The sequence below is a fragment of the Nematolebias whitei genome, chromosome 11, assembly GCF_014905685.2.
Source record: "Nematolebias whitei isolate Nwh7 chromosome 11, NemWhi1, whole genome shotgun sequence".
NCBI lineage: Eukaryota > Metazoa > Chordata > Actinopteri > Cyprinodontiformes > Rivulidae > Nematolebias > Nematolebias whitei.
In genome coordinates this window covers 33,821,720-33,843,363 of record NC_056508.1, presented here as the reverse complement: position 1 = coordinate 33,843,363, position 21,644 = coordinate 33,821,720, and the positions used below count along the sequence as shown (strand labels likewise).

The 21,644-nt window shown below is 38.6% G+C and overlaps 2 protein-coding genes across 4 annotated transcripts in view; both read right to left on the bottom strand.

Moving 5' to 3' along the window:
* Positions 1-799, bottom strand: part of kif1b (kinesin family member 1B) — a 66,771-nt gene extending 65,972 nt beyond the window's left edge. The window contains exon 1 of the mRNA XM_037684917.1: positions 541-799. The gene's annotated coding sequence lies outside the window, so the exon portion shown is untranslated. The remainder of the gene's footprint in view (positions 1-540) is intronic.
* Positions 800-4,698: 3,899 nt separating this feature from the next.
* On the bottom strand, positions 4,699-21,371 carry ube4b (ubiquitination factor E4B, UFD2 homolog (S. cerevisiae)). 3 transcript variants are annotated; one of them, XM_037684914.1, is made up of 29 exons: positions 21,072-21,371; positions 19,564-19,780; positions 18,371-18,506; positions 18,057-18,144; positions 17,622-17,766; positions 17,299-17,524; positions 16,581-17,085; positions 15,621-15,823; positions 14,495-14,636; positions 14,031-14,131; positions 12,334-12,448; positions 11,688-11,771; positions 11,466-11,522; positions 11,093-11,209; positions 10,821-10,919; positions 10,618-10,731; positions 10,249-10,447; positions 9,761-9,899; positions 9,593-9,692; positions 9,279-9,406; positions 9,018-9,116; positions 8,211-8,446; positions 7,688-7,814; positions 7,431-7,575; positions 6,841-6,975; positions 6,492-6,683; positions 5,951-6,125; positions 5,113-5,259; positions 4,699-4,956 (listed from the first exon to the last, which is right to left on the bottom strand). In XM_037684914.1, the coding sequence occupies exons 1-29, from the start codon at positions 21,096-21,098 to the stop codon at positions 4,892-4,894; spliced, it is 4,263 nt and encodes a 1,420-aa protein (XP_037540842.1). In that variant the 5' UTR covers positions 21,099-21,371; the 3' UTR covers positions 4,699-4,891. The 3 variants fall into 3 exon arrangements, with proteins under 3 accessions (XP_037540842.1, XP_037540843.1, XP_037540840.1); XM_037684915.1 differs by having other exon boundaries at positions 15,621-15,722; positions 16,603-17,085; XM_037684912.1 differs by lacking the exons at positions 15,621-15,823; positions 16,581-17,085.
* Between the last annotated feature and the right edge of the window lie 273 nt (positions 21,372-21,644).

Here is a 21,644-nt window from a genome sequence, read left to right as displayed (position 1 = left end):
CCTCTCTGCACAAAAAGAGCTTAGACGTGTCCGATTTTGAACATTAAAATCGTCGATGTTAAGAAGTGGGCTAATCCTCTTCCCCTGTATGTTGTGGAACCGTGCAGGGAAGTGTTACATGCTTGTATTAAACAGCGCAAACTGAACACGGTGTCCGCATTTACACCGCTGCTGTGCGGGAAGGTAAACAGCACATTCGACATTAAATTATAATTGTAGTTTTGAACGACAGCTCTTCACTGGAAGACAGAAAGCTTAGCGGCTGCCGCTTATTATGCTGCACAGACCCACCAGGGGGTCAGCAGCTATCAATATGTAGACAAATATCATGCCCACAAACTATTAGCACAACATAAATTGATAATTTAACGCCAATGATAACCGTTAATCCTAACCAACGTCACGTGAACCGTGGCATATGACTAATGTGTTGTGACACTAACAGATGTTCAACTACAAAAAAAAATAATAATCCGTAATAACAAACATGTCAGCAAAAACAGTCACAAATATATAAACAAATTTATTGTTCATACTTACGTTTAAAGACTCACCGAAACCACCGGACGGTCAGTATGGCGTGAACTAACGTTAGCTAGCTTGCGCGCGACAGGATGTGTTTTTTTATTCAGAATTTGCACGAATGTAAACAGCTACAAAGTCCATTTCCGTGAAATACCCCCATTATAGTGGCATTCTCCGCCAGGTAATAAGAAACAGCGAGTCCGTTTACTGGTTTAATTTCTCGTTACGATAGAAAACGGACGCCTATCTGCGCCCGGGCGAAAATGGAAATCGATGGGTCGTCTTGATTTACCGAACAGATTACGTCAACTCCCTCTCCTACGTACTGATTGACAAACTGACGGGCCAATGAACGTAGAGATACGGTTGACTAATTCGTAAACGAACCAATAGGAGAGCTTCTTAGTCGGAAGCCGAGTGGGTGGAGCTTCTCGCTCCATTTTTCGGTCGTGACGCCACACTGCAGGATTTCTACCGCTCCCCGCAAGGCTGTCACCGCATCACAAGGGTCACCGCAAAGAGCGTACTCTAGCGAGAAACTAACGGTACCGCATCCCAATATGTCAACCTATGTAAAAAATAAAAATAAACTATAGATACAGCTAAAATAGTGAAACAAACATCAAACAGGGAGTCACTCATTTTATCTCAGACATTTGATGTAGGAAAATCTAAATGAAATGTATATATACCATACCACTTTATTTATAAAGCACTTAAAACAGATACAAGGCCAACCAAAGTGCTGTACAGACAGAACAACAGGTAACACACAAAGCAAAATACAAAATGAGGTAAATCAGAATATAGACATAAATATATCTATATATTATATAATATAATAATATATATATATATATATATATATATATATATATATATATATATATATATACATTTAATGAGAAAAGTCTAAAACGAGCTAAAGGACATCATAAATTACTAATATTGACTCAAAAGCCAACTTAAATTACACAGATGAACAGAAACGTTCAAAATAACAAGAATTTATTGAAAATAACAAAAATGTTTATGGTCACAAAATAGACACATTGCAAGATTCAGATGCAGCAATCAAAAATTGTAAATTTTACCTGCATTTTTTTTCCTAAGATCATATTTTATCAGTTAAAAAGCAAAATGCATGAATGTGTTTGAAACATCTGCCTATATTATCAACATATTTCATTGTAAGGTTTTGTGCAACACATTTGAAAAGCCTATGTACTAAAGGAGCATTTTAAATGTTTAGGATTCATTGCTTGTTTAGCCTATCTAAAACTAAATTATGCTTTTAGCAATGCTGAAAGTTTACTTTGATTACAGGTGCTGGTCATAAAATTAGAATATCATGAAAAGTTGATTTATTTCAGTAATTTGATTCAAAAGGGGAAACTTGTATATTATATTCATTCATTACACACTGACTGATATTTTTCAAATGTTTATTTCTTTTAATGTTGGTGATTATAACCAACAACTAATCCATCCAACCATCCATTATCTTTACCCTTTTATTCCATTTTGGGTCACGGGGGTCGCCGGTGCCCATGTCCGGCAATCACTGTGCGAGGGGCGGGGTACACCCTGGACAGGTCGCAAGTCCATCTCAGGGCCACATAGAGACAAACGAGACAAACAACAATTCACTTACTCACTCACACCTAGGGACAATTTAGAGTTACCAATCAACCTAACATGCATGTTTTTGGTCTGTGGGAGGAAACCGGAGCACCCGGAGAAAACCCACACATGCACAGAGAGAACAAGCAAACTCCACCCAGAAAGGCCCCTGGACCGGGGTTTGAACCAGGGACCTGCTCGCTGAGAGGCAGCAGCTCTACCAGTTGTGCCACCATGCTGCCACCAACAACTAATGAAAACCCCAAATTCAGCATCTCAGAAAATTAGAATACTGTAAAAAGACTCAATATTGAAAACACCTGGTGCCACACTCTTATCAGCTAAATAAATCAAAACACTTGCAAAGGCCTTTAAATTGTCTCTCAGTCTAGTTCTGTAGGCTACACAATCATGGGAAAGACTGTTGACTTGACAGTTGTCCAAAAAACAACCACTGACACCTTGCACAAGGAGGGCAAGACACAAAAGGTCATTGCTAAAGAGGCTGGCTGTTTACAGAGCTCTGTGTCCAAGCACATTAATAAAGAGGTGAAGAGAAGGAAAAGTTGTGGTAGAAAATAAGTGTACAAGCAATAGAGATAACCACATCCTGGAGAGGATGGTGAAATAAAACCCATTCCAAAATGTGGGGGAGATTCACAAAGAGTGGACTGCAGCTGGAGTCAGTGCTTCAAGAACCACCACACACAGACATATGCAAGACATGGGTTTCAGCTGTCGCAGTCCTTGTGTCAAGCCACTCTTGAACAAGAGACAGCATCAGAAGCGTCTCACCTGGACTAAAGACAAAAAGGACTGGACTGCTGCTGAGTGGTCCAAAGTTATGTTCTCTGATGAAAGTAAATTTTGCATTTATTTTGGAAATCAAGGACCCAGAGTCTGGAAGAAGAGAGGAGAGACACAAAATCCATGTTGCTTGAGGTCCAGTGTCAAGTTTCCACAGTCAGTGATAGTTTGGGGTGCCATGTCATCTGCTGGTGTTGGTTCACTGTGTTTTCTGAGGTCCAAGGTCAATGCAGCCATCTACCATGAAGTTTTAGACAATTCATGCTTCCTGCTGCTGACCAACTTTATGGAGATGCAGATTTCATTTTCCAATAGGACTTGGCACCTGCACACTAAGCTTCCAGCACCTGTTTTAAGGACCATGGTATCCCTGTTCTTAATTGGACAGCAAACTCGCCTGACCTTAACACCATATTGTGAGGAGGAAGACGCGATACACCAGACCCAACAATTCAGAAGAGCTGAAGGCCACAATCAGAGCAACCTGGGCTCTCATGACACCTGAGCAGTGTCACAGACTGATTGACTTCATGCCACACCGCATTGCTGCAGTAATCCAGGCAAAAGGATCTCCAACTAAGTATTGAGTGCTGTACATGCTCATACTTTTCATGTTCATACTTTTCAGTTGACCAACATTTCTAAAAATCCTTTTTTATTGGTCTTAGGTAATATTCTAATTTTCTGAGATACTGAATTTAGGGTTTTCATTAGTTGTCAGTTATAATCACGAACATTAAAATAAATAAACATTTGAAAAACAAAAACAATCTGTGTGTAATGAATGAATATAAAAGTTTCACTTTTTTGAATGGAATTACTGAAATAAATCAACTTTTTCATGATATTCTAATTTTATGACCAGTACCTATATGCAAAAGAATAAACTTGCATATGTGAGAAAGTACAGACTGCACTGCTAGTAAAGAACACATTATCACAAACTATGAATTGTCCATGTAAATTTTTAAAACACGAGTTATTTTATTGGTCTTTTTTAAAATATACCGTTTCCAAATATTACCACTAAACCTGAATGGTAGAAACTCTCTGTGCTTACAAACAGGTTGGGTATTAAACATTTTACACACTCTTTTGATAAGCTCAACGTGGCGATGAGCTGTGAAATGTTACCATTATTTACTTTCCAAGTCTTAAAACTTCTTTCTAGTGGCCATGATGCATATTTTTGTCTCCATATCTTCTCTAGTTAATTGGAAACAGCTTGGGAGGTTCACTACATGAAGTCAAGCACACATACAGTAATTAAAAAGATTTTTGAAGTCAGTAGTGATGTTAAAAACATGTAGAGATGAACACTGTATTCTGTTAATCACAACACATTTCACTTAAGGACTTAAAAAATGATTTTTATATTTGTTTGTGTTGTGCTTCATTTTTAAAGGTTCCAGTTAGTTTTAAAAGTACAAACGGTCCCATAAGTTAGATCTTGGACACCAACTTATGGTAATTTGTTTAGACTCAAGTGTATTATTATCCTGATACAGAGTCAAAATAAATAAATCAAGACCAGCAATTTTCTTCCAAATATACTATCTTCTTCTCTCCCGCTAATAAAATTTTAATGAAGCCAACAATATTGCAAAACAATTTAAAAACAGGACAGGTTGGATGCACTGCCCTGTTGTTGAAAATGAATGTGTGAAATTCAATACCTGAACCAAACACAGTTAAATACATTTCATATTTTGATATACAAACACAAAGTCGAGAGAAAACTTAAAAGTCTTTACTTTATTATGTTTCGCTTTTAGAACCATGATAATGGTTTGAGACAAAAAAGGGTAAATGCAAATAAAAATCCAATCAAGTCGTCCCCCCCCCACAATTCAAAAAGTTGTTCTCATTTTAGCAGTGACACTGAATGCAGGAAATTTGGACAGATCTTCATGATTTGAGGACCAGACGTTGGTCCTCAGACAGGCCGTCCGCCCTGCTTCTCTCTCATCCAGGCATGGATTCTCACCTTTAATTCAGGCACTGCAGAATAAACAACATGGAGAAAAGCAGCTGAACTACAAACGCAACACAGCATGAAGGAAATTAATTAGACCAATTGTTGAAATTGCCTCAAATCCAACTAAAATAATTGCTTTTTCTGTCTTTTCATGTGTTGAGTGATAATCATGGAGTTACCTGGCTCCAGCATGCTCTCTGTGAGCGGCTGCCTGTTGAAGGGGTCAGTGGGGGAGTTGAGCAGGTGGCGCAAAATGATGGATCTGTCCATGATGTTCCCTGAAGGCAGCATCACAGGGTCAGTCATCAGGGTGTCCATCAGAGGGTCTGTGGTAATACACATTTCACAATTACGACACAAATATGACAGCAAGCATAAACACACTTCTAATTTATAAAAATCTATGCAACACTATATTAGTGCACATATCAAAACATATATAAACCAAAAATCCAATAAATATTTTCATAAAGTGTGCTCTGTGTATTGAAATGTCACAAGGTTGTTAAAGTGGGGGCTGCACGTTACAAAAATAAAACTTCTTGTGTGATATTGTAACCACGACGACAGCTGATCCTCCAGCCTCCTGTATGGCACACTCCCCTCAACTGCGGTGGGCTGGCAGACGGATCTAAAAATCAAAGGTGGTATGCAGACCACATTCTCCTTCTGGATTATATTAAGTCTGTGGTTACAGGATAGCCTTGCTCTAAGCTGTCTATATGATCTGTATGAGCTGCAAAATCTGCTGCAAATGTCTGGAATTTACTGGCGACCCTGTCTGTCAGTGAATGACCTGGGGTCACACTACAGGACCCCCCCCCCCCCCCCCCATGACAAAGGTTCAGTAACATACTGAATGTAAATTAGATTCCCAACATTAACATATTTCCATTTTTCCCCACATTTATTCTTGGTTTTTAACAGATAGTTTATAAAACTAAACAAAATAACGTACCATTATAGAATGCCACTATTATCAAATGCCAAAAATATCAGCCATGCCAACAAACGCACCTTTGAACTCATCAGGTGCATCACTGTAGTCCATTTCAGACTGAGAGTTCTTAGCAACAATTTCTTCCACCTTCTCTGATAGCAGCTTGAATTTCTCAATGGCAATAGAGGACTTGATACCAGCCTTCCTCATCTTTGAGATCACCTCCTCAAACAGTTCACGGCTGTACGATCGCTGTGAAAGAAATGGAAAATATATATCTTTTGTTACATTTTGAGGTGAGTATTCATTATTTTACTGGTAAACAAAAGCAATTTGAGAAGTTAAATCTTTGGCTTTTGATGAAGATTTCTAATTTAGACCTGATGTCTTTATTTTTCTTTATATGTCTTTAGAGTAATGCAACAGTTTAAATCACATCAAGTCAAAAAGCTACAAAGCACAAATGTGTCATAAGATCCACATGTACTAATACAGTTTATGGCTTGTTGGTCATCAAACTGTTAGCCGTTTAGGGTATTAAAGCTTAATGTATTAAATATTTCTATTAGAGGCTAAAACATTATGGTGGTGAAATCTGGTCCGGTTGTCAGTGCTAACCTGATCATCTGCAATTGCTTTAGCAAAGCGGGCGCAGTCTAACTGAAGGTAGATGTCAGTCAGCTGGTCCAAGAGCTTCTTGGGCTCGAAGCCGTACTTCTCAGGGTTCTCCACCTTTAGGTCTCGACACTTGGGTCCACAGAGCTGCTGAAGGTTAAAGTTCAGCATGGCAGCTAAACGAGGTCCAAGCTCCTGTGAGAATAAGAAGTACTCTTTAGAATATAGTTTGGTTGAAAACGTCCAAATTGAGCTGACAACTTGGCTTTTATATTCACAACTATTAACTAATCAAAAATACATTCACGACTGCAGAGCATTGGCTACATGCTGTGGAAACAGTGACACTCACAGGCCTGAGGAAAGGCTTCTGAACCTGCTTGGTGAGAATGTGGAACATTTCAACCGTTTCTGTGGCCAGAGCTAGATAGGAACGAGATACGCGCTCATCCTGAGTCAGCTGGGACTGCCTGCTCTGCTGCTGCTCCTGAAAGTAAAAAAAAAAAAATTTTTTTAAAGGTAATGATGTTCCAATCCATAACTCATATCTTTTACAAAATTCATAGCTCAGTAGAACCATTAATTGTACACATAAAACAGATATAACCACCAACTATTAACAGTGAAGGCATGATTGAAGCATTTACAGAGCAGAATTACTAAGGGGTACCAAACCTGGGGAAAAAAAAAAAAAAAAAAAAAAAAACGTACCAGGGAATGTGCTCACCTTTTTTAATGAAAACTTTAAGTACAATTACATAAATCAATATTACTACTATTATTACTATTATTACTGTGACCCTAACTAAGCTTTAGCAAGTTCAACTTTTGACCTCACCAATTTGGAGATTGTTTTTCTTTTTCTCATGTGCACTTTTGTTATGCGTTTCATCGCTGCCTGAACATGTGTAATTCTTCTTAAAGGAGAACAATCGTACAGACCCTGGGTAGTTGCTCCCAGTGCTCCTTGTTCTTCATCTCTTCTTGAACTTCATGAATACGCTTCAGGGAATCAAGGCTCTCATCAAGCAAGAAGGTGGTGTCGTTAATCAGCATGTTGATGTAGCGCACAAACTGCTTGCCAGAGCTGGTTTGGAGCGAGCACAAAAACAAAAAAAGAATGGATCAGGTCAACACAAGTAATCCACAGTGACAAATCGTGTGCATTTATTTTATTTATTTGTCAGTAGCGAACTCACTTGAATTCCTCCATAAAGGTGCCATGGTGAGCAATATTCTGCCAAAGACTCTTGAAGATGGTGCTGATATGATACCGTATAGTGAACTTATCATAGAACTCACTGGTAGCACCAGTGTGCTCGACATCTAACCAGAAAAATAAAAAAGGTAGAATAAAAATATATATCAGATAACAACTTGTGTTTACAGAGGACAGGGTACACAACAAACAAATCCTGGCAAGTACAAGAGATGAACCAGTCATCAAGTAAGGTTTCACATTAGTTGCTCCAGCTGAAGGGTTTTAAAACCTACCAAGTAATCATGATTCATTCTGTATTGCAAATAAAACACAAGGGTCTAGCAGCTAAATGTTTAGTAGAAGTGGAGCTCAATATTCAATACTGCCAATATTTTACAACAAATTAGAAATTTGACAGTCTTCTATAAAATGTAATGCTACTTCTCTACTTTCTATTCCACAATCAATAATCGCAGCTTGAGTGCCTCACATCATTGAAACTTATTGTAGATAAAACTCACCAGTGTAAAACTTCATGAGAGCAGGGACCAGGTGTTTGATGGACAACGGGTGGTTCTCCATCATTTCAGAGAATCGCTGAGTACGAGGCTGTACGGCTGGGTTGGTGACAAACAGCACCTCCACCAATTTGGCAATAAGGTACGGATTCCTGATGTAGTTCTGACTGCAGATGAACACCACCAAAAAGGCGACAATGTCCTGGACACATGGCTCATACAAAACCTGGGGAGAGTACCTAGGAAAACAAAAAAAAAAAAAAAAAGGGGGGGGGGGGGGGAGTACATCAGCAAACAATATAGGTGTTTATAATAATAATAATAATAATAATATTAATTGCATGTACATCTACAACTGATCAACTTATGGAGTCAACCCTATTCAAGATAGCCGGCACAGCTAAGTGACTTTAGAAAACAAAAAGGCTATAACTCAGCTAAATTTATAGATATTGAGTGAATACTTTGCATAGTAGTATTCACAACACATACTTAGAGAGACAACAAATCTTGCGACTTTGTATGAGCTCATAATGTCGTCAACAAAGTTTGAGCAAAACAACTGTAACTTCTATTCGAGCTATTCTCTTAGTTTAAAACACAGGCAGCAGGCAATATGCATTCCTTCAAGGAAATTTAAGTATTTGCTTTTTCTGTATTAAAAATACAAATAATGTACATTTATACAATATACTCTTCTCAAATTGTCATCAAAACAAATGTTAAATATAAACATTTAATACCTTTGTTATCAAAACAAATACGTTTTATTAAGACATGACGAATGCGTAAAACAAGCAGAGAACTTACTGAACAACAAAAAGCAGAAACTCTGCCACGTCTTCAACGTAAAACTCAGGCAGAGCAGCAAAGCTTTTGGGAATCTCAGGGTTCAATGGCAGCACAATACTGTGAAATAGGGGATATAAAAAAAATAAAAATAGGATAATGCCTTTTGATTTATAATATACTTGACGTGAAGCACAACATGACAAAAATAAAAAAGGTAAAGTGATGGTAGTCTGTTTTTCGTTGTCATATTAATGTACAACAGTCAGTGTGGTGACTCACTTGGGGTAGGCTGGGTCCACCATGCGAAGAATGAGCCGGATGACTGTGCTGTAAAACTGCAGACATCTGCGGAGCAGGTTCTCATCCAGAAGACCCACGTCAGCACAAGCTTTGGCTCGCACCAGTTTCTGATGGGACAATGTCACACACAGTAAGGATCACATTGCTGTGAATCTGTTGAGTTACAGAATCATGCATGGTGTAGCAAGTGCTCTAGTGTCCAAATGCACGTAACGAAAGTATTGGAATGCATAAATCTGTAAATCTGATCAATAAACGAAGAAGAGATAGCAGAAACAGCAGCTAGGACAAACCTTGAGCTGGGTTTTGCATCGTTTGAGCATTTCTCTGTGCCGACTAGCCAAGGGAGAATCTTTCCATTGACTCTCACTGTTTTTCAGCTCCTCTACAGTCCTAAAATAACAACATTATTAATACACTTGCACTGTGAATACGCTATAAACGCTTGTGTGCATGTGTACCTGTTGAGTTCTCGAATGGCACGCAATCTGCGGATGTAGCGCCGGCAGCAAGGCAGAATGGACAAATGGTGGGTGTGAAGTGTGAAGAAGAAACACTCGGTGGGGAACTTGGATTCTGAGAACTTTGAGGGATCTTCATCTGTGCACATTGCAAGATGGAAAGCAACATTCAACTATGAAGGTAAATGAGTAAAATGTACAGGCCATGATCATATTCAGCAGGTGTAGAGGATATTTTTATGTTTAAACTATAAAAAAGAAACTGGTAGTTATTCCCTTATAGTTAGAATGAATCCCTTCTTAAATATTGACTAAACAAGTTTCATAACCAGCTGTCAATTCATTTGAAAGACAGTAATTAGGAACTCAAAAGTTGTTTTATTTTATTTGTACTACTTTAATTGTACTACTTTTACTTGTACTACATTAATAGTACTACATTGTTCCAACAGTCTTGCATTAATGTATTGTGAGACAAGTCCACTTACGCAGTTCAGTTAGCCAGATTTTGAGCTCCTCCATTGTGGCTTTCAGGCGCGTTTCTTCCAGACTGACAACAAGGCGACACCGTGGATGGAAAATGTAGAAGGGGTCAACCGTCTCCAGCTTGATCTTCATGCTCAGCTGTTGCAGCACCCATAAGAAGTTGAGCATGAAACCATCTGTCGACACCAACTTGTCATCAGTCTGAAAAAAATATTGTTTCCCCCCAAAAAAAGACAAAACTTTGAGAGGGATAGAATTTGTTAAGATGAATGTTAATATATACATGTTAGGCATCTACTGTTTTCTCCTATTGTGCAAATGTGACTGAAGTTCACTTATTTGTGTGGAATAAAAGGACTTGTGCAACATACCTGCATCTGAGCTTTCTTCACATTGTAGTTGATTAGAGCCGACATGTAATTAAGAGCTAACTCGCGTGTTTCTCCATTTAGCAAAATATTGTGAAGAATTTTAAACAGGTCACCCTAAGAAGGAAAAACAAGAATAGTTGTTAGAGCTTTCAGTGTTTTACTGGAAAGGATATGAAAATAAAAACATGCCAATGTTGAGTCACCCTTGCTGACTCCAGGTAGTGCTGCAATGACTGGCTGACAACTCGTGTGTTCTCCATGGTGATGGCTGGGCCAGAGAAATACTTGTCCCCTACTTTGGTCTAAATAGAAACACAGACATTGTATGAATACTATATTGAGAACATTCAACATAGGTGTGCTCCCCATTCAGAACCCTGTTAGTCTTTTTTAAAACCTTGTATAAGTGTTTTGTGTTTTTTTATTATTTAGGCTAACAGATCCAACAGGCATAGGATGCGCTGGTACAACTCACATCATCCTCAGCAAATACAGAAAGACTAAAGGACGCTCCAAGATAGGACAGTCTCTGGATTTCTCTGCCACAACCTGGGCTCAGAGGTTTGGGACACCACAGAGGCAGCGATGTTATCTGAAACAGAAAAAAAAAAAGTTTTTCCCCTTTTCTGTAGAGTATAAAAAGGTCTGGATAAACAGAGCTCTTTTTTCTCAGAACTGAAGACAATGTGGCTATGAATAACAGGCAAGAACCACATTGCTAAATATAATCATTGTTGTTGATTCACTTTTTGCAACTATTTTAGAAATGAGTGGTAAAAACAAATGAGCCTTGAGGAAATAAGGAATTATGGCATATTGTAGCTCTCGAAATCTAAGTGAATACTAACCAAGTTGCACACAGGGTGAGTCTTTCCAAACTTAATTTCACAAAGCTCAGCTAATGCCTGCAAAACAATAACAAACAAACACAAATATTAAGTGGATATTTTTCTTCAGACACTTCATATTTTTCAAATAAAGCTGATAAGGTAGATGTTTTTTTTCTTGCTGTACAAATCCTGTTTATCAGACATTTCTGTCCTTGGTTCTGAAGGATAAAGTCTCCTTACCATGAGGGGATACTTAAAGTTGTCACTGTCAAATGAACATTCTTTCACAGCAAGTGCTAAACCATGGAGAATGGGAATGAAGATCTGAAAAACAAGATAGTAAAACATTGTTATGCTTTAGTGTTTGCAAAACAGATAGCTGCTATGATAAGGCATTTCAGAGATGATGTGCTGAATATGATTTTGTTATTTAATATTCATGCACATACATCAGACGTGGGCAATAGTGTTTTTCCATTGTGCAAGCTTGAACATAAACGGCATCTGTTCGTATTGCATAACACAAGGCTGTGACGATTTAAAATCCACACTGATCTGCACTCTAAAGTTGTGTTATTGATAATCTGTAATTTATACTTGAAGTGCAACATACCAACTTCACACCATTCAGTCTAACCTTGGCTTCTATTAAACTGATTAAGATGCTAGTTATCAGCCTTGTTGAGTCATGTGACACAAACAATCTACTTAGTGTAGCAAATAAATAAATATAACAATGGCATCCCAGACGGCAACAAAGATTTTTGAAGATCTAATTAAATTTGTTTAGAGAGTTTTTTGCTCCTGGTGGTCTCAACATAAGAAACTGATTATAGTGAAGTATAAAAGGGTTAAAAAAATGAATATGAAAGGACGTGCATCTCACCTGTCTGAACACTTCCTCCTCCTGATGGGTAATGCGCACCAGCTCCTGAATAAAGCCATACGGAAGGTTCCGACACAGCAGATAAGGTACCAGCAGAGACGGTTGGAGTGGGCTCCTACACGAAGTTAAAAGACAGAAAAAAATGAATAGAAAATAAATAGCAAGTGAAAAAGTAGTTGCTATGGAGACGTCAGAGTCAGAGATTCTTTATTGTCATTCGCACCACATGTGGTTTTGTAAGAAAAACAGTAACAACATCTAAGACGTGAACTAAGAAAAACAATCTAAAAATACACTAAGCACTAATAGCATAAAAAACATTACGATGAAGAGCAGCACGAACATGAGCATGAGTCTGTGTGAGCAGATGAGCATGCATGAACATGTCAACATGAAACAGATCAGCAGCAACATGATGTGATTTTTTCCACAGTGATTATTCTGGTTAGAGATTCATGAGTGTAACAGCCTCAAGGTAGAAGCTGTTCCTCAGTCTAGAGGTTCTACACTTAATGCTCCTCAACCTCCTTCCTGAGGGGAGCAGGGCAAAAAGTGTGTGTGCTGGGTGAGTGGGGTCCTTCATGATGCAGGTGGCCCTCTTCCTGCATCTGGAGGTGAAAATGTCTGTGATGGTGGGGAGACGGACCCCAACAGTCTTCTGTGCAGCCTTCACCACTCTCTACAAAGCTTTTCTTCCTGCAGCTGTGCAGCCTCCATGCCACACGTTGATGCTGGAGCACAGGATGTTCTCCACTGCACACTTGTGGAAGGAGGTGAGAACTGAGCTTCCCAGACCAGCTCGTCTCAGCCGCCTGAGGAAGTAGAGTCTCTGATGAGCTTTCATGATCAGGCTGGCAGTGTTGTTGCCCCAGCTGAGGTCATCATTCATGTGTACACCCAAGTACTTGTAGGTGGAGACCACTTCCACTGTTCCTTCTGAAGTCCACAATCATACCCTTTGTCTTCCTCACATGGAAGTGAAGGTTATTCTCTTTGCACCAGCTCTCCAGGTGTTCCACCTCCTGCCTGTAGCTGGATTCATCGTTTGCGATGCATCCCACCACCGCTGTATCATCTGCAAACTTTACAATTTGGCAGCCTGGATGGGTAGCTGCACATTCATACGTAAGCAGAGTAAACAGGAGGGGGCTCGACACGCATCCCTGAGGAGAGCCAGTGCTGAGGGTTGTGGTGGAGGAGGAGAAGTTGTGGATCCTCACTAACTGTGGTCTGTTTAAGAAGTCTAGTACCCAGTTGCAAATGGAGGGGCTTAGTCCTAGTGTGGATAGCTTGTCCATCAGGGTTTGGGGGATCATGGTGTTGAAGGCGGATGTGAAGTCCACAAAGAGCATACGGACGTAAGAGTCTTTCTGCTCCAGGTGGTTGAGCGCAGTGTGGACCACAGAGGAGATGGCATCCTCTGTTGATCGGTTCTCACGGTATGCATTCTGATGAGGGTCCTCATTGGTGTTGATGGTTGTTTTGATGTGGGTCATGACCAGTTTTTCGAAGCATTTAGCGACTATCGGGGTGAGGGCCACTGGCTGATAATCATTCAGACCAGTCACTGTAGAGCTTTTTGGGACTGGGATGATGGTGGCAGTCATCAGACATGGTGTGAAAGGAACAGAACTACATGCATGCAATAACAGAGAGGAAAACTCAGGCTATTCACAGTGAATGGATGGGTGTCTTACCGAGGCTGGGTCAGGGTCCCCTGCAGGACCAGGGCAACATGGGAGATACATTGAGAGCGAATGTTACTGAGAAGCTGGCTGACATTTGGTTGGCTGCACATCTGTAAAAGAGAAAACAATGGAGAGGAAACGAGTGCTGGGATTTAGTAAATAAAAAAATAAAAAAATCATTTAACCAACTTCACAAACTCTCTAAGACATTGCTGAATTAAGAAAAGAAAAAAAAGGTTATAGACCTGCAACCTTGCCACTAATCTGAAACACAAAATGTCCTGTCCTCAAAATATTTCATAAAAGTTTAGATTCCGTGACAAAATACTTAAAAAGAAATTGCATTTTATTTTTAAAGAAATGTAATTACAATTCCAACATATTATTTTAATAAAATGTCTAGATTTGTTTAGGGGTGGTAGGATAACTAGAGAAATAAACATAATTATCTTCTCCTGCAGACAGTCACCCACCTTGGGAGCTTTTCTCTCTTCCATGCCAACGCTGTCAAAACGCTCAATGAGGTAGTTCAGCATCTCTGTCTCTTTGCAGGCTTCAATTGTGAAGCGATCACTGGCTGAATTACTTGACATCCCCCCTCCACATGCACCAAGACTACAAATAGAAAGGTAAGGACAAATACAGAGAGGGTTATTAAATCTCACACACACAAAAAAATTCAAGATCCCCTATTCATCAAAAGACATTATGGGTAAGTAGTTAAGCTTAAAACCAAACTTTCAGTGATCCTGAAAAAAGCCCAAGCATTAAAAACAGTGCAGCAAATATCAGGTGCAGACACTTAAAAGAAAAAAACAGTTCAAAATGGTTTAGAAAAATTCTAATTTGCAAGAGCAAATATTTTTGGGGAAATTTTACTTTTACACGTATTTGACCAAGAAGATAAAAGCTCAAACACTGGTTAGTATTCAAGTTACGAGTGGCTTCAAAGCACAACAAATCTCTAGTAGACACTAGAGAGTATAATAAAATGGTTAAATGCCTGGAATGCAGCAACCATAACCATCCATCTGAATAATTCAAATTGTAGCGTAAAAAGAAAACACAAGTTAGATTGTTAAATTACACCACTAATTTGTAAAATAAGTTAAAATTTTAAATTATTTTTAGTTATTAATGGTAAGATTTTAGAATTATTATAGTTAAAGGATCCTTACTAATATTAAATATGAAAAACACACAATTTAGGTCAACTTTCTAGTGCTTGTATGGTCTACAACCCATTTACAGAGGTCTCTTGTTCGTATTCTGCAACACTGTGATGGTAAAGGTGACATTTGTCTTCAGTGTGCACTGCAGAGAGTTCAGAGTAAAAAGCAGCAACATTCCTACCTAATCTTATTGAGATATTTTTAAATACGTCAAAAATACAAATTAAACCATTAAGAAACCATACCCACCAATCATCTAACAGCCAGAAGACTGAAAGTCATCATCAGTGTATCTCTTACAAGTCTAACCTGGAATATTTGTGCACCATTAGTGCAAAGCCTGGTGGACCCACTGAAACATGCAGTAGGTCCATCCCTGAGCAAGCGCACAAAAAACCATATGAACACACACCGTGCAGCAGTGTACCTGGACCCAAACTGAACCTGTGCAAAATCCTCCTCCTCAGAATCTTCATCACTGCTGTCTTGAGACATACCAGAAAGAGCAAAAAACTGGAACGGCAAGGGGCTAACAGAGCAAGAAAAAGAAGGGAGTGAGAGATAGACGGGATAAAACAAAACTGAGGAGTCAAAGAATAAAAGCACTAAAAAATAAAAAATTAAGGATTGCTACAAGTCACAAAAGAAGAGAGAAAGGGACCAGAGAGAAAACTATTGTTGCATGCTTCTTTGATTCGTACTTATTGTGATGCGTTTTAAATACACAGACTGTCTGTGTGCAGCTTTTACACATTAAGTGAACTTGTTGTCAAATGATAATAGAAATCTACATTAACGTGTTACTTATTGTGACACAAAGTCACAATGGCCAATTGTTCTTTGTTTGAGAACTTTCTGATCAAACAGAAGTCTAAATGTTGTTTGTTAAACTATAACCTCTTTATTAAAAAAAAAGGTTTGTAAGCTCAATCATCCAGGCAGATAACAGCAAAAATGGTTAAATCAGGTCATGTAACGTCTTTATATTTGTTGTACTTAAAATCTTTGGTGATAAACAGTTAATATAAAAGTACTGGTAAATAAATACAAAATTCTGCAACAAAAAACTAAATCCATTCATTTATGTTGCTGACAGAATTGTTTCTAGTTGCAATTTTACAAGCAAATAAAGTTTCGATTTCTTGTCTGAATATAAAATTTAATTTCTAACTGCTAAACTACCAATTTGGATCATATTCAGTTAAGATGGGTACCTCTAAACATGAGTGAATTAGTGCTGAAAAGTGATACCAGATTTAAGTAATATAAGAAGTAATGTGAACGATTAAAGATAAAGGATTTTGCCAAGTAATTAGCTGGCATGCAACATATCTAATTTTAAATCTGGAAAATCTAAAAAGTTTAAGTTTTTGCTCTCTACACGGACATGCAAATGACAGATGGGATACCTAGATGATGAGATCCTTGTTGCAAAGGCAGCCTGTCGAGCATTCAATCTGGGAGAAGGTGGCACCACAAAAGGGGCTGTAGAGGATTGATTCAGTGGGCTAGGTGAGCTCAAGGGGAGGAACTGAGGGCTAAGAGGTGTTGCAGGAACTGGGGTGTTGGGAGGAACAGTGGGCCCAGCTGGGCTTGGAGAAGGTACAGGGAAAATAAATCCTCTGTGACCTGGACTGACTGGGGAAGAAGCTCCCCAGGAAGTGGTGACAGAGTAGGGCCGATAGCGCTGGGAGATGGGCATGGGGGCAGAAGAAGGGTTCAGAGGAAGGGAATGCCTCAGAGAGACAGAGGCAGGTGGGCTGGGGGGAACAATAAACTGTGGAGTTGGAGGTGTAGAAGGAACAGTGGATGTAGCTGGAGTGGATAGAGATGAGCAAGTCCTGTCGGCTGCATCCAAAGCCATTGGATGAGGACTACCACACCCATATAGACTGTGGATAATATTGATAAGATGATCATTGGCAAAAATTATTTGGTAACAACACTTTAAAACAGGAATGATCAAAGCAAACTCAGACTAGAACAGACACATGACACTTCAGTTACAATACAAAGAAAAAATGAAACAGAAGCCATGACAAAGCCTCTCTTTGTCTGTGGAAGGTCAGTCACAATAGTACATAGCACTGAGTGAAGGTACTTGCCTGGACAAAGAGCTGGCTCCAAAAGACCCAGCGCTGGGGCCCACTGGGCTGTCACCTTGGCTAGGAGGCTGCACCAGTGTGAGATGGTGGTTGGGGGATTTTGCTGCTGCAATTGGCTGTGAAGTGGCGGTCAAGCTGGCAAATGGGTTGTGGATATTTGACTGGGATGACATCATTAGAACTTCCAGAAGAATCTGGCTGATGAGGTCTTTAAAGTCAGTGTACACTGCAAGATAAGAAAAAGTAACAACCATGTTATATTATTGATTAAATGTAAACAAAAAACATGGTTTTAAATAAAATTATGTAGTTCAGCGCCACACCATCTTTATGGATCTGCTGAAACTCTGCAGCCAGTGAAGGGAGGAAGATAACATCCCTGTCCTGCTCCTTCCACGATACGCGGAGGATCTTACAGATAAGCTGCAGAGCCTGTTCTTCGGAGACATCAGAATTTGCAGAGGTTTCCTGGGAAAGATAAAAAGTGCTTTGATGCAAGGTTGAGGTATTAACATAGCATGTACCATATAACTATTACAACTGATTAATTTGTCCGTGGTTGGCCAAAGAAAATATGAGGAATCAAAACAAAAAAAAAGAAGAAAGATAGATTACGTTTTTGGAAAGTCAATAATTATTATTGTTTAAAAAGACAAATACTCATATTACATTAATTTGTTTAAGGCTAAATTTATCTCTAGATGACAACAAATAAAGTCAAAGACTTTCTCTTTTGACTAATGTGTAGTGCAGTCTACCTTTTCAGTCAAGTTTCTCTTCTCCCTCCGGTCACTGTCTTCCACCTCCATGTTTTCAATCCCTGAGTCTACATCCACCTGGGACATGCTGAAGAAAAAAGAAAGGAAAAGTGTTTTAGACCTTTCTGCACACACTGAAAGCTCACACAGTGTCTCATTTGCCTCGTCTCTTTTACAACACATCAAACAATCTAAAAGGTCAAATATTTCTAAGTTGACAACATTTTTTACCCTGTGTGATGGAGAACTACATATTTTAAAGCCACTTTTCAAGCTCGCAGGAAGAGTGTCTGACATTTAAAACACCGTTTTACCTCTTTTCACAAGAGGCAGGGTCAATGTCCATGCTCTGTGATCGAGACAAATTCTGGGACTGTGTCTCGAGGCTGTTGGAGGGGGAGCTGGACAGAGAGCTCACACCCTCGCTGCTTTGACTTCCATATGCCACACCTGCAAAAGCACAAACACATTTAAAAAACTCTAAAGCACAAATAAAATATTCTTGACTGAAATATTGAGCATTCTTCTTTGTGATTCTGAAAACAACAACAACAAAAATGATTCATACTGATTTAGGTTGGAATATAAGCATTAGGTTTTAAGTTTGGTTGCCTTTTTTTTTTTGAACGCCACACTTTTTTCTGAAGTTAATACATTCATTCATTCATTCATTCAACCTTTATTTAGTATTTAGACAGGTACATAATAAAGGCAAACAAACAATGTTTTTAAGGCTTCCACTGCCTTTTTCTTTCTTTTTGCTCCTATAAATCACAAGAAAAAACTGCAGCACAGCATTAAGCGTTTGTTTAGCTTCCAAGCACTATAATAATTGTTCTACAGTTTAAAATAATAATCAAAATAGTACACCAATAAAATCTTGAAACAAAATAATAAAGGTCAGTCAAATCAAAAGAAAGAACTTTAAAAATCTATAATAAAAATATGCATTCATTACAAACTAAATATTTAATCTGGGTTCACCTAAAACAAAAGTATAAAGTTAAGGTGATATTTACTAATGCTAGCAACAAGAACATCTATGCATATCAACAAACTATGCCAGGAAACAGTCATGCAACCTGCTGATCATGCTGGGCCTACACTTTAAAATCAAACAGCATCACTGATGTTTACAGCAAGTCTGCTGATTGTATTCCATATATTCTTCAAATTATCATTGTTGTATTATATAAATTGTCTTCTCAGAATTGTGCTAAAAAACTTTTTTCTCTACAGAAACCATCCCATGGGCTAATTTTGCAATAAACTAGTTTGACAATATAACCTATTTGATGATACAGAAACAAAGTAGTTTTGTTTACGTCAAAACTATGTCCATATTGAATCTGAAGCATTATGCAACCTCGGCGTCTACTAACAACTGCACATCAGTTTTGGTGAAATTCAATAAACTTTTCATCTCTGTTACAATTGCATAGAGAAACAAATAAATTGAACAAAGTATCTGTTAGCCTCTTATAACCTGTAAACATTGATTTCTTACCAGAGGTGCCCATAGGGGAAGTGACAGGGGTACCACTATGGACACTGAGCCCCAACAACTGAGAGGCAGTAGGTGGTACGGGTTGGAGTGCAACACCTGAGGGGCCAGGGAGGGGGCCAGGTGGAGTCTCTCTCTGTGGGGATGTGAGGGGTGTGCTAAGAGGGGTGCTGGGTTGTGACTGTCCTCCTGCCAGTCGTGCCAGTCGCCTTCTGCGAATCTTAAAACATATACAAGTGTGTATTCAGTCAAAGCACAATCAGCAGATTTAATGATATTTAAACAGTTAAAATGTTTGAAAAGTTATAGATTAGCTTTTATTAAGTCATTTGCTTTATAAATAAAACCATGCTGCCATAATGTCTGCTTTAATAATTGTTTTATATTTATTTAATAGGTCTGTGGGAGCTTAGCTTGCTGTTTTTCAAATGATGCAAACTTGTTCTAGATGTGTAAACAACATATTTATCTTAGTTCATCAATTTATCATACATATAGTTATATACATGAAGCAATTTTAATAAATTCAACTACTGTCTACATTAATACATAAAATGTTAATGAATTTTTAATTAATTTAAAATAAAAGAAAGAAAAATCCAGGACGTGAATGTGAATTATCTGGAAGGTGAGTAAGATTAAAATTAGTATATTATAATATATATATATATATATATATATATATATACACTGTCATCATGCTGAAGAAGCTATGCAATAAATGAAACAAATTCAAACATGTGGTCACTTTAAAATGTGACCATTTAAATACAATCGGATGTAGGAGTCAACATTCATAGTAAATTTATGCCACCTAAGTGCTAATTTAGCAGCAGTATGCGAAGTCAAAGTAACAAAAAGCATTAAGTGTAGCTTGATAGTATCTGTGGCTCGAGGAGTTCCGCTCGGTGGCTGTAAGGTCGAGTCTTTTCTGCTGAGTCGTTTCGTAAGCTCATGTTGACGTTAACAAAACATTAGCCACAGCCAACACTCACACCGCAAGAATATGTGTGAAATCTACTTTATTAAAAAGTAACACACCTGTAAAGTAGTGCACACAAGTAACTATGTTCCACTCAAAAGTCGACTTTAGTTGATTTTAATGTAAAATCATGTGTATTCAGAGCTTATTCTGGCTAAGGCTTGACGTTAGCTAGTTAGCACAGACCCAAGCTCAACGGCTAAATGACTGCAGAAAAGACCCAGGTCTGACTTCTTAATAACTCGCTCTTTATAGGAATGAAATACCATAAAATGTAATACTACAGGTTGGGTTGGCATGTCTATAAATCTGCCCCAGAGTTGAGACAACTGTGGGATTCTGTCACCAACTGGTTTCTTCCCTTTATAAATTGGGCTAACAGCTCCTGCTACCTTTTCTGAAGCCACTCGGCTCGTAGTAAGAGCCCACAAAAATTAAACGAGAACGTTCTCCAAGTGAAAATAGTCACGTTAGTCAAATTAAGCTATGCTTTGCACGTAGTTTGTGTTTTCTTTCATTGTCACCTTACCTCATCTGCGCTCAACTCCTCCATCATCGCAGCTAAGTTAGCTAGCTATTCTACTTTCAGTTGTTTCGGTGTGCCAGACAGAAAATGCATAGTTTAACTCGTTCAACGGATGGGTGTCAGTCCTGATTGTCCTGAAGGTAAAAACTGGGACACCGATATGGGAAGAATGGAAAGATACAGAGCTCCCGACCGCCTCTCGTTTGGTGTTCTTTTTTTGCCCAAGACTCAAACAAAAAGAAAAGTAGCGAGCTTATTATATACGTCAAATTACAACGGCGGCCATTTTGGTTCTACATTACGTCCGTCACGTGACTCTGGGAAGAGGAGTGCGTGACGTCAGTACGTCGCTTGATAAAAGTCGATTTGTTTTAGTGTACTATAATAGAAAGTGTGTATTAGTGTTTTTTGCCCTTTTTTGTATTGTGTGTATAGTGTTGAACGTAATAAACATTAATTTTATATTTTGAAACTGCCGTTTAATCAGAGTCAGAGTTTCTTTATTGTCATTCGCACCTCATGTGGTGGTGGAGCGAAATTATGTACACAGGGTCCCAGTTACATCCAACAATAAAA

What these genes read in the sequence shown, in the direction of transcription:
- ube4b (XM_037684914.1), bottom strand. Translation starts at nt 21,098, where the DNA reads ATGATGGAGGAGTTGAGCGCAGATGAG. An exon ending in AAGAGAGAAAAGCTCCCAAG is followed by an intron (nt 14,132 to 14,494) that starts GTGGGTGACTGT and finishes TCTCTTTTACAG; the next exon opens with ATGTGCAGCCAACCAAATGT. An exon ending in ACCTTTATGGAGGAATTCAA is followed by an intron (nt 7,576 to 7,687) that starts GTGAGTTCGCTA and finishes GCTCCAAACCAG; the next exon opens with CTCTGGCAAGCAGTTTGTGC.